The sequence below is a fragment of the Salvelinus alpinus genome, chromosome 16, assembly GCF_045679555.1.
Source record: "Salvelinus alpinus chromosome 16, SLU_Salpinus.1, whole genome shotgun sequence".
NCBI lineage: Eukaryota > Metazoa > Chordata > Actinopteri > Salmoniformes > Salmonidae > Salvelinus > Salvelinus alpinus.
Window position 1 is genome coordinate 12381106 of NC_092101.1, and position 13716 is coordinate 12394821.

General features: G+C 43.2%; 1 protein-coding gene across 1 annotated transcript in view; it reads right to left on the reverse strand.

Annotated features, from left to right (window-relative positions):
• Positions 1-4573: 4573 nt before the first annotated feature.
• Positions 4574-13716, reverse strand: part of LOC139540819 (WD repeat-containing protein 18) — a 98122-nt gene continuing 88979 nt past the window's right edge. The window contains exon 10 of the mRNA XM_071344801.1: positions 4574-6483. Within this exon, the coding sequence (XP_071200902.1) occupies positions 6355-6483 (129 nt within the window). The 3' untranslated portion in view covers positions 4574-6354. The remainder of the gene's footprint in view (positions 6484-13716) is intronic.

Sequence of the window (13716 nt, forward strand, 5' to 3'; positions counted from 1 at the left end):
CAAGATAATGAAGTTCACTCCTCTGTTAGTTCAGGTGATATGGAATGCTTCTATTACAGCTAATGACCATCGACCCGAACTAGCTTCACATTCAGCCCCCCTCATCCTCCTTCTCGCCCACCTCTCACCTCTCCAGAGGCTTAAAAATAATAATTCCTTATTGATTTTCTCACAAATGGTCATTTGCACAAATGGAATCATAATGAAACATTGTTTTATCGTCCCTACTCCAATGTGAGAATCGATTAGAGAAAACCCACATTACGTATTCTTCTCAAATACCCCATTTTATTGTGATGGATATGAACAACTCAATCAAGAATGCATTTTCCATCATGTTTTACCAGCCTGACCAAGACAAGGATAAGGGTCGCTTGTGGCTGAGGTGCTAGCTAGACTCAGCCAAGCATGAAAGAGAGTGGGAGGGAGGACTGATTGCAGAAAACAATAGCAAATAATAACAGCTGCCTCAAGCAGGCTCTACAGTGCCTTCAGAAAATATTCATACCTCTTGACTTATTCAACATTGTGTTGTGTTACATCCTGAATTCAAAACGGATTCGATTTTTTCCCCTCACCCATCTACACATAATGACAAAGTAAAATCATTTTTACAAATGTTTGCAAATGAAATACACTACATGACAAAGTGTGTGGACACCTGCTCGTCGAACATCTCATTCCAAAATCATGGGTATTAATATAGAGTTGGAATATTTCTATAGGGACTTGCTTCCATTCAGCCACAAGAGCATTAATGAGGTTGGGCGATTAGGCCTGCCTCGCAGTCGCTGTTCCAAATCATTCCAAAGGTGTTTGATGGGGTTGAGGTCAGGGCTCTGTGCAAGCCAGCCAAATTCTTCCACACCGATCTCAACAAACCATTTCTGTGTGGACCTTGCTTTGTGCACGGGGGCATTGTCATGCTGAAACAGGAAAGCACCTTCCCCAAACTGTTGCCACAAAATTGGAAGCGCAGAAAATTCTAGAATGTCATTGTATGCTGTAGCATTAAGATTTCCCTTCACTGGAACTAAGGGGCCTGGCCCCAACCCATCAATAACAGCCCCAGATTATTCCTCCTCCACCAAACTTTACATTTGGCACTATGCATTGGGTCAAGTAGTGTTCTCCTGGCATCCACCAAACCCAGATTAGTCCGTCGGACTGCCAGATGGTGAAGCGTGATTCATTACTCCATAGAACACGTTTCAACTGCTCCAGAGTCCAATGGCGATGGGCTTTACACCACTCCAGCCGACACTTGGCATTGCACATGGTGATCTTAGGCTTGTGTGCGGCTGCTCGGCCATGGAAACCCATTTCATGAAGCTCCCGATGACCAGTTCTTGTGCTGACGTTGCTTCCAGAGGCAGTTTGGAACTCTGTACTGAGTGTTGCAACCGAGGACAGCCGATTTTTACTCGCTATGCGCTTCAGCACTCGGCGGTCCCGTTCTGTGAACTTGTGTGGCCTACCACTTCGTGGCTGAGCCGTTGTTGCTCCTAGATGTTCCGACTTCAGAATAATAACACTTCCAGTTGACCGGGGCAGCTCTAGCAGGGCAGAAATTTGACGAACTGACTTGTTGAAAAAGTGGCGTCCTATGACAGTCCACATTGAAGGCCACTGAGCTCTTCAGTAAGGCCATTCTACTGCAAATGTTTGTCTATGGAGATTGCATGGCTGTGTGCTTGATTTTATACACTTGTCAACAACAGGTGTGGCTGAAATAGCTGAATCCACTAATTTGAAGGGGTGTCCACATACACAATATATACAAAAGTATGTGTGGGGTACAGAGATGAGGTAGTCACTTAAAAAATCATGTTAAACACTATTATTGCAGAGGGAGTCCATGCAACTTGTGACTTGTTAAACACTTATTTAGGCTTGCCATAACAAATGGGTTGAATACTTATTGACTCAAAACATTTCAGGCCAGTGACACAACATCTCAATTTAATAAATTTTAATTTCAGGCTGTAACACAACAAAATGTGGAAAAGGTGAAGGGGAGTGAAACTTTGAAGGCACTGTACATCTTTTTTTCAAAGAAAAAGAGCTGAATGTACAAGTCTACATTTCCTCATCATATTTACTGGAGAATTACCTGGAGAAAGTCCGACAAAACTAATCAATGTGGAGGCAGCAGAGCAGACAGTCAAGAGGGATAATAGTGGGAAATGAAACATTAGCAGGTGGGGATCGAGTTACACCGCCTAGATTGGGATTCTTGTCCCATGTGCTACATGAAGGAAGCAGGTTCCATACACCACTAATCAAAAGGTTTGGTCTTATGCCTGGTTCATTTATTGTTGTGTATCTGCAGAATTGTAATCTCCCAGAATTAGAAATTACGGGAAAAGTCCAAGGAAAAGTACAAGAAATTTGAGATAGTCGTGGAAGAGGCGGATATTCCAGCAAAAAAAAGCAGAGGAATCTGGCTCATCAAATTCCAGTGTAGCACCGCTGTGATTATCACCAGCGCTAGCAGCAACAAGCTGGGAGGTCACAGCAAATCAGCCTAATTTCACATCCCCAAAGCCCCTCATTGACTCAAATGGGAGTGTCACATATAATCACGCAGAAAGGGCAGCTCACAGTGGCCAAATGCTCATCTCCATTCTCAGTGAGTGAAGTCACCCAACATGTGGCACATTTACAATGATGGGCCAAGCATCTCTGTCAATTCAGGCAATGGACTATTATGGAAAAGAGTGCCACGAGGTCAAAGGGTCAATTACTTCCCTTGTTACTCAATTGAAGTGCACAGACAGTGCCTTCAGAAGGTATTCATATCACGTGACGTATTCCACATTTTGTTGTGTTACAGCCTGAATTCAAAATTGATTAAATAGATTTTTTTCTCTCACCCATCTCCACACAATACACCATAATGACAAAGTGAAAACATGTTTGAAGACATTTTTGCAGATGTATTGAAAATGGGTAAGTCTAAGAGCTTTGCACACCTGAATTGTACAATATTTGCCCATAAATTTTTTTAAAAAATCTTCAAGTTGGTTGTTGATCATTGCTTGACATACATTCTCAAGTCTTTCCATAGATTTTCAAGCTGGTTTAAGTAAAAACTGTAACTGGGCCACTCAGGAACATTCAATGTCGTCTTGGTAAGCAACTTCTGTACATATGGCCTCGTGTTTTAAGTTATTGTTCTGCTGAAAGGAGAATTTATCTCCCAGTGTCTGGTGGAAAGCAGACTGAACCAGGTTTTCCCTGTGCTTAGCTCTATTTATTTTTTATCATAAAAAACTATAAGTCCTTGCTGATGACAAGCTTACCCATAACATGATGCAACCACCACGTTTGAAAATAGGAAGAGTGGTGCTCAGTGATGTGTTCTTTGCCCCAAACATAACACTTTGTATTCAGTACATAAATGTAATTTCTTTGCAATTTTTTTTGCAGTTTTACTTTAGTGCCTTATTGCAAACAGGATGCATGTTTTTATTATGTACAGGATTCCTTCTTTTCACTCTGTCAGGTTCATATTGTGGGGTAACTACAAATGGTGTTGACCCATCAGTTTTTTCCTATCACATCCATTAAACTCTGTAACTGTTTTAAAGTCACCATTGGCCTCATGGTGAAATCCCTGAGCGGTTTCCTTCCTCTCCGGCAACTGAGAAAGGAAGAACGCCTGTATCATTGTAGTGACTGGGTGTATTGATACACCATCCAAAGTGTAATTAATAACTTCACCACCCTCAAAGGGATATTCAGTCTGCTTTTTACATGTTTATTTCTACCCATCTACCAATAGGTCCCCTTCTTTACCCCCTGGTCTTTGTGTTTGAAATGCCATGTGCAATTGATGGACCTTATAGATAATTGTATGTGTACAGAGCTGAGGTAGTCATTAAAAAAAGCATGTTAAACACTATTATGGCACAGATTCATGCAAGTTGTGACTTGTTAAGCAAATGTTTACTTCTGAACTTATTAGGTTTACATTTAAGTCATTTAGCAGACGATAATACTTATTGACTCAAGACATTTCAGCTTTAAATGTATTAATTTGTCAAATATATATAATTCCACTGACATTATGGGGTATTGTGTGTAGGCCAGTGACACAAAATCTGGAAAAAGTAAAGGGGTGTGAGTAGTTTCTGAAGGCACTATAGGTATGGAACTAGGAGTGAATGTATTAAGTCTCATCTCTAATCTTGAGGTAATTTGTTTACTGGCTTTCTTTACTGCTGTGTTAAGTGTCCATTCTCCACTGGGAGTGTCAGGTACTCATAACATTCTGAAGGATGCTTATAGAATTAAGGTAAAAACCTTAATTTGCAAGAGGAAGGACAAAATACCTTCCTTTTTTGAAATGGGGTTCTTTCTTCAGCGAGACGGTTTTCCATTCGATTTTTCTATGCACTTGACAAAAATGTATGTTCTTCCATTTTGATGAAAATAAATTATATTCAATGATTTAATTTTAGCACAAGGCTATTTCCATAGGTCTGTCCTTGTATTAAGCATACAGGAGTAATAGTTTACCAATCTTTCACAGCGGGTCAATCACAAAAAAGGGCCAAGAAACAACAAATGTGCATATTTTGTTTTTATTTCCCATGATTTCAGAAAGGTAAAAAAACACTTATTGTGAAGAATACAGAACACATGCTTACAAAAACACAAAAAAAGTACAAATCCAGTTGGTCTGTTTGTCTTTATTAGAGGAACAAAACAATTAATCCCCCACACTGAACACTTCACTCTTTCAACCCTCACCATCTAACTGACCTAGATGTTTTACATCTGATTGCCTGCAATTCTACACGTTGCCATGGTTGCTATACAAATGTTTGGAGTTTATAATATGATATCGGAGTTAGAATGACTAACAAAATCAAAGGGGGGCCCCGGTTGTTAAATCAACTATGATTAGAACACGTTTATATAGCTGGCTGGACTAATTTACCAATCTGAAAAATGTTAGCTGACATAGGATAATTGTGTGACTGTCAGTGACTGATATAACAAGAGGAAAACTGCTGATGCAAAACCACATTTTGAAATTGCACTTTATGTATGTTCTACTATTCTGACTCTTAACAGTAAATTGAGACCTCAACAGATTATCTTTTACAACTACGGGCCTACAAAAGGAGAGTTGCCAATCCCTGTTCTAAAGCCATGGCTCTCTCTGCACAGGAGGGCTGCTGTCCTTATCAGTTCCCTCTTCTCTATCGAAGAGGCACACACATTTTCCTGATCTCATCAAAGCGGGCGAATGAGAAAAAGACGAAAATCAACCACTATTTCTTTGTCGCTGCCTCTAACTTAGTGCCCCAGGTGGAGAATTAGCAGTGACGAGAGGAAGAGCGATTTCTGGAGGATTCAGAAAACAACTGATTCTGCAGTTGTATAGCGTTGCTGGGCACTGCACAAACAAATCCATGTTTGCTACAGGCACGGAAAAACTGTACAGTCTTCAGGCTAGTTCCTCAGGGTTAATCAAACATATTCCTCTACTCTTCCGTATTGTTTTTTTAACACCACCATTTTCTTTGAGATATTCCTGCCTTGAGCTGTTTTTAGCCAAACAGGTTAACACAGAATATGTGCATATTGCTAATGGGAAAACAGTTTTGCTTGACAGAAGGTGAAGGGGACCTATGAACCATGGTGGTAATACCTATTTTGCGACTGAAATTAACACCAGCCTCATCAATGCTAAGCCAAACACACCTGGGTGCACATCATGTCCTTGTCGCACAAATTCTTCTACTCTATTAACTGGTTGAATGCTATAGAACGTAGCCAAGCCGAGGTAAAAAAAAGAAAACAAAGGAGAGGACAATGCAGGAATCTGAGGAGGTTAGCCAGATTACAAAAAGGATGAAAGGTCAGAGGGCAATAACTGGATCCTGTTACACCGATTTTTGGCGGATGGAATTTTTGGTGTGAAGGAACAGGGCTGTGAGTTGAGGAGGTCAAGGGACGTCAATATAGCGCTAAGATCAATTATGTCGCTCAATCTGGCTGCACTAGACTACTGCAAGTAGCCTGTGGCTAACATTGAACATGTCGCACAAACAAGGTGAGCACGTTTTCTTCATGTTAAATTAACTCCTTTATCCAAAATATGGCGAGGGATCATGATACCAGCAATACGGTCCATGGTATAACTTTTACACCCGAAGTCCTGCTGAACATACACTCTCCCTTACAAAACAAACACTATGAATGACACACACTAACTTATATTTCCCTAGCCTACCGGTCTGTAGTGGGGGGGGGGGGGGCTTGCAGTGTCTTCCCTCCCCCTAGTAGGGTCCCTGCTGGTGGAATGGGGGAGCCGTGGCCAGGGGTGGTGGCTCTTCTCTAGCTGGGCTTGGTGAGGAGCTGTGTGGAGAAGTCGTACAGGTCCTTGTTAACCTTCTTCAGCGTTCTCACTTCCTCCTCCAGCTCCGACACGCGCACCTTGGTGTTCTCACCATCACCAAACACACTCTGTAGTTTTAACAGTAAACAGAGAAAGAAGAGAGATGGGGAGCAAGAGAGAGAAGGAAAGTGAGAGTGTAAAATTATAGACACATCGGGGTTAAGCAAACACATTTGTAGACACAGAACATTTCAATCTACCACCTCAGGTATCAGGTCCCAGCGGATTCTAAAACGGGGGACATATTTGCTTTTCTCTCATAGACCCACTCATCAAAATCGACAAAAGGATGAAACCTCTCCAATATTTATGGTAATGTAATGTATTTGGAGTTAAAGGCTCCATAGTGTGCAAATAAGCGGGGGAATTCATTTTCAGTGGTGGTACAATCTGGCAAAGAATAAACCTAGCTCCCCAAGGAAAGCCCACTGCCCGTTTCGGGAGTTGGGTTCCGGGGCGGTGGGTCGGCTTGGGGTGAGGAACATCAAATCCCGTTTGAAAAACCTCCCATTTCCCATTGTGTCCAAATTCGCAGCGCAGGCAGCCGTTGGATGACAGCGGTCCATATTTGTCATATTTCCTCCCAAGATTAAAGAGTGGAGAACTATTGCCCGTATTCAGCTTATTTATTCGTTTGCCTGCCTTCTTGGGTATAGATGTACCGGGCTGGGTGCTTTGGTCTTGCCTGTGGGAGCAAGCGAGGGCTGTTCTCCCTTTTTGGATGGAGTAAGACTAATCCACTTAACCATATCAGTACCGAGACCCCAACAAAAAAATCAGCTTTTCATTTATCTGACTTCCATTTACCTGCATGTCCAGCCCTTATATTTAGCCTCACAATGAAGTGTTTTTATCATTTTCTTTTCAGGACAACCAGGGCTACAAGTAAAACATGAAACAATATGACAAACAGTTGCATTAATGAGTTTTATTGACAAATGTCCACAACAACAAAAAATAAGGTCCACCAAAGCAAATAACAGATCAAAAAATAGTTATATGAATGCTGCAAGTACAGACATTGTTTGCTCAGTTGGAAATTAATATCAAACTAGTCAGTGACAACTCTGTGGAGTTTGTGACAGCGACTATGTGAGCTTATTACAGTATTATAGACACCATGAGAGTCTCAGCTTTTCATAGATGGCTTTTAATAGTTTGAAGCGCAAACCATACACACTCGACAGAGCATTTTGTAGAAAGACTTGTCCCCGGGCCCCTTCGGGATCCTCACCTTGTCTAACACACACAGCTCTAGTTCAGCCCAAGTTATTCACACAGACTAATGTTTGGTACCAATGGATGTAGAAGAAACGTATCCAAATGGTACAACCCAGAAGTCTGTAGCTTAAAGACACCGTTTAAAATGGGTTAAGGGCACTAATTCGGTTAAGGGCACTTGGGGGGGGGCAGAGTGGTGGAGTCGTCAGCGGCTCACTGAGCCAAGGGATAAGATGCCTCTGGTGACGGCCTCATCTAGTTAGCAGACAAATCCCTCTGCGAAAAAAACACCAACCTGCTCCTTCCTGGCACACACAATTACACACATGCAAGACCGCACACTGCATCCACATGCTGGTCGAGTGACACAGAGGTGCAGAGGTTCCGTGCTGATTCATTAGACTTATTAAGAGTAATAATAATAGATTGAAGTAATATAGCGCCTTTCAATAGGTTCCAAAGTGAATTACATTGTTTAGGGGTAACTCGCCCTGTCCACTGTGTAACACCCACCTGCGTGATGCATGGCAGCCATTTTGGGCCAGAATGTTCTCCAAACATAGGCTAAAATTACATGGCCATAATAGTGAGTGGGTAGTTTTGAATCCTATACATTTGGGGCCATCCATGTTTTTTTATTAGCTTTAGAACTGGGTTGGACCTCCCAGTGCTGGATCTAGTATAGAGGCAGAATCAATCCCAGAGGAGAATCAGGCAAGCAATCCACCATCACTAGCCACAGGCCCATTAAATGAAGGGCCTTGAAGGCAAGGATAAGAGAGGAATGCTGGAGAGCCCAAGGTGGAGCAGGGGGCCCAGAAGGGAGCGGTTGGATAGTGCCCATGATTGGACGGGAAAAGCAGCTGCTGTTGCTGCTGCCACCAGGACAGGGATATACTGAGATCTAATCATAACCAACATACAGTCCCAGAAGAGCAGACCCTGGCTTTAAAAGGCACAATCTGTTATTTGAATTTCCACTCAAAAGTTGCACTTAGTTGCACATGGTGGGGGTGGGTCTTTGTAAAAGTAACCGTTACCAAGTCATTTAAACATGGTTCAACATCAACAAAATGGCCCGCTGGCCCAGGGCCAGTGAAAACATGCGTCGGGCCAGTGGATCTCATCAATGCAAAGCATTTTGGCTTGAAAGTTCGACATTTACATGCTCTGTCGCAGTCTGCCATAAGAAAACGGATTGTGCCGCGTCGCAGTCAGCACTGCATTGTTTATATTGGCCGTTCATTTAAGCATCCACCACAATCCCCGCAAGTCATAACTTCTTGCCCACCACATGAGTAATCTATACTGACTTCTAGTAATGACTTGCATTGAAAAATTATATTACACAGCTTTTTAAAACACAGACTACCGGTCAAAAGGTTTAGAACACCTACTCATTCAAGGGTTTTTCTTTCTTTCTTTTAAAAAATATACATTATGATATATAATATACAGTACCAGTCAAAAGTTTGGACACACCCACACACCTACTTTCTTATTATTATATATATTTTTTTATTTCGACATTGTAGAATAATAGTGAAGACATCAAAACTATGAAATAACACATATGGAATCATGTTGTAACCAAACAAAGTGTCAAAATATATTTTACATTTGAGATTCTTCAAAGTAGACCACCCTTTGCCTTGACAGCTTTGCACTCTTGGCATTCTCTCAACCAGCTTCACCTGGAATGCTTTTCCAACAGTCTTGAAGGAGTTTCCACATATGCTCAGCACTTGTTGGCTACTTTTCCTTCACTCTGCAGTCCAACTTATCCCAAACCATCTAAATTGGGTTGAGGGCAGGTGATTGTGGAGGCCAGGTCATCTGATGCAGCACTCCATCACTCTCCTACTTGGTAAAGTAGCCCTAACACAGCCTGGAGATTTTCCAAATTGACCGACCTTCATGTCTTAAAGTAATGATGGACTGTCGTTTCTATTTGCTCATTTGAGCTGTTCTTGCCGTAATATGGACTTGGTCTTTTACCAAATAGGGCCATTTTGTGTATTTTATTTATTTAACTAGGCAAGTCAGGTAAGAACAATTTCTTATTTACACTGACGGCCTACACCGGCCAAAACCCGGACGACGCTGGGCCAATTGTGCGCCGCCCTATGGGACTCCCAATCACGGCCGGTTGTGATACAGCCTGGATTCGAACCAGTGTGTCTGTAGTGACGCCTCTAGCACTGAGAGAGGAGATGGAGAGTCGTCACAACACAACGGATTGGCTCAAACGCATTAAGAAAATAAATTCCACAAATTAACTTTTAACAAGGCAAACCTGTTAATTGAAATGCATTCCAGGTGACTACCTCATGAAGTTGGTTGAGAGAATGCCAAGAGTGTGCAAAGCTGTCATCAAAGCAAAGGGTGTCTATTTGAAGAATCTCAAATATATTTTGATTTGTTTAACACTTTTTTGGTTAATACAAGATTCCATATGTGCCATTTAATAGTTTTGATGTCTTCACTATTATTCTACAATGTAGAAAATATAAAAAATAAAAACCTTTGAATGAGTAGGTGTTCTAAAACTTTTGACTGGCAGTGTATATACAACATTATGTGGACACCCCTTCAAATGAGTGGATTCCGCTATTTCAGCCACACCCGTTGCTGACAGGTGTATAAAATCAAGCACACAGCCATGCAATCTCCACATTCAAACATTAGCAGTAAAATGGCCTTACTGAAGAGCTCAGTGACTTTCAACGTGGCACCGTAATAGGATGCCACCTTTACAATAAGTCAGTTCGTCAAATTTCTGCCCTGCTAAAGCTGCCCCGGTCAACTGTAAGTGCTGTTATTGTGAAGTTGGAACGTCTAGGAGCAACAATGGCTCAGCCGCAAAGTGGTAGGCCACACAAGCTCACAGAACAATGGCGTCCTCGGTTGCAACACTCACTACTGAGTTCCAAACTGCCTCTGGAAGCAACTTCAGCACAAGAACTGTTCGTCGGGAGCTTCCATGGCTGAGCAGCCACACACAAACCTAAGATCGCTTGGCATTGCGCATGGCGTCGGCTGCAGGGGTGGAAAGCTCGCCGCCATTGGACTCTGGAGCAGTGGAAATGCGTTCTCTGGAGCGATGAATCACACTTCACCATTTGGCAGTTCGACGGATGAATCTGGGTTTGGCGGATGTCAGGAGAACGCTCTAAAGCATATGGTAACTGCAAAGTTTGGTGGAGGAGGAATAATAGTCTGGAGCTGTTTTTCATAGTTTGGGCTAGGGCCCCTTAGTTCCAGTGAAGGGAAATGTTAATACTACAGCATACAATGACATTCTAGACGATTCAGTGCTTCCAACTTTGTGGCAACAGTTTGCGAAGGCCCTTTCCTGTTTCAGGATGACAATGCCCCCATGAACAAAGTGAGGTCCACACAGAAATGGTTTTTCGAGATCAGTGTGGAAGAACTTTACTGGCCTGCAGAGAGCCATGACCTCAACCTTTGGGATGAATTGGAACACCAACCGCGGACCAGGCCAAATCGCCCAACGTCACTAATGCTCTTGTGGCTGAATGGAAGCAAGTCCCCACAGCAATGTTCCAACATCTAGAGAAAGCCTTCCCAGAAGAGTGGAGGCTGTTATAAAAGCAAAGGGGGGACCAAATCCATATTAATGCCCATGAAGCACCAGTGACTCAGTCTACAAAAAAGTGGTCAGATGAAGCAGATGCTAAACTACAGGACTGTTTTGCTAGCACAGACTGGAATATGTTCCGGGATTCTTCGATGGCATTGAGGGGTACACCACATCAGTCACTGGCTTCATCAATAAGTCAATCGAGGACGTTGTCCCCACAGTGAGTGTACATACATACATACATACATACATACATACATACATACATACATACATACCCCAACCAGAAGCCATGGATTACAGGCAACATTCGCACTGAGCTAAAGGGTAGAGCTGCCACTTTCAGGGAGCGGGACTCCAAAAGCTTTTAAGAAATCCCGCTATGCCCTCCGACGAACCATCAAACAGGCAAAGCACCAATACAGGACTAATATTCGAATCGTACTACACCGGCTCCGATGCTCGTCAGATGTGGCAGGGCTTGCAAACTATTACAGACTAGAAAGGGAAGCACAGCCGAGAACTGCCCAGTGACAAGCCTACCAGACAAGCTAAATAACTTCTATGCTCGCTTCGAGGAAAGTAACAAACATGCATGAGAGCATCAGCTGTTCCGGAAAACTGTGATCACGCTCTCCGCAGCCGATGTGAGTAAGACCTTTAAACAGGTCAACATTCAAAAGGCCGCAGGGCCAGACGAATTACCAGGACTTGTACCAGCTTTGAAAGGCTGGTCATGGCTAAAATCAACACCATTATCCAAGAAACCCTAGACCCACTCCAATTTCCATACCGCACCAACAGATCCACAGAGATGCAATCTCTATTGCACTCCACTCTGCCCTTTCACACCTGGACAAAAGGAACACCTACGTGAGAATGTTATTCATTGACTACAGCTCAGCGTTCAACACCATAGTGCCCAAGGACCATGGGACTAAACACCTCCCATGCAACTGGATCCTGGACTTCCTGACGGGCCACCCCCAGTTGGTAAGGGTAGGTAAGAACACATCGCCCACGCTGATACTCAACACGGGGGCCTCTCAAGGGTGCATGCTCAGTACCCTCCTGTTCACCCATGACTGCACAGCCAGGCACGACTCCAACACCATCATTAAGTTTTCTGACGGACACAACAGTGGTAGGCCTAACTACCGACAACGATGACAGCATATAGGGAGGCGGTCAGAGACCTGTCCGTGTGGTGCAAGGACAACAAACCTCTCCCTCAACGTGATCAAGACAAAGGAGATGATTGTGGACTACAGGAAAAGGAGGACCAAGCACCCCCCCATTCTCATCAACGGGGCTGTAGTGGAGCAGGTTGAGAGCTTCAAGTTCCTTGGCGTCCACATCACCAACAAATTAACATGGTCCAAAGCACACCAAGACAGTCGTGAAGAGAGCAAAGAAGATTTGGCATGGGTCCTCAGATCCTCAAAAGATTTTACAGCTGCACCATCGAGAGCATCCTGGCGGGTTGCATCACTGCCTGGTATGGCAACTGCTCGGCCTCCGACTGCAAGGCACTACAGAGTGTAGTGTGTACATCACCGGGGCCAAGCTTCCTGCCATCCAGGATCTCTATAACAGGCGGTGTCAGGCCCTAACAGGCCCTAAATCATAGACTGTTCTCTCTGCTACCGCACACCAAGCGGAACCGGAGCGCCAAGTCTATGTCCAAAAGGCTTTTAAACAGCTTCTACCCCCAAGCCATAAGACTGCTGAACAGCTAATCAAATGGCTACCCAGACTATTTGCATTGCCTGCCCCCCACGCCGCTGCTACTCTGTTATTATCTATGCATAGTCACTTTAATAACTCTACCTACATGTACATATTACCTCAATTACCTCGACACCGGTGCCCCCGCACATTGACTCTGTACCGGTATCCCCTGTATTTAGCCCCGCTATTGTTATTTACTGCTGCTCTTTAATTAATTTGCTTTTCTCTTACCTTTTTTGGTAGGTATTTTCTTAAAACTGCATTGTTGGTTAAGGGCTTGTAAGTAAGCATTTCACTGTAAGATCTACCTACACCGCTTGTATTTTTTTTTTTCGTGGGGGGGGGGGGGGATTTTGGAATGAGATGTTCGATGAGCAGGTGTCCACATACTTTTGGTCATGTAGTCATTTAGTGTACCATACTAAGCAAATGTAGCATATTACTGGTTTAATATAGTGAGACCACATGCTAATCCATGGGTCCCACATGACCCCGATGCATTTTAAATTTGAAACTACAAGTAGAAATTATGCTCGGGCCAGGAAATCTTTGGCCAGTGAGAAACGCTGACCGCCCCATTGTCTTTGGTTTGAGAGGTTAACGCATCTTTCAAATGAGTCAGTGGAAATGAAAGTTACAGATTGTTCCTATAACTGACTGTGTGGTCTTTATAATGAAAACCAAATATCTTGAGGTGCATCATATTGACAAGCCTGTTCATTTCAGCCATGATCTCCAGATAGGA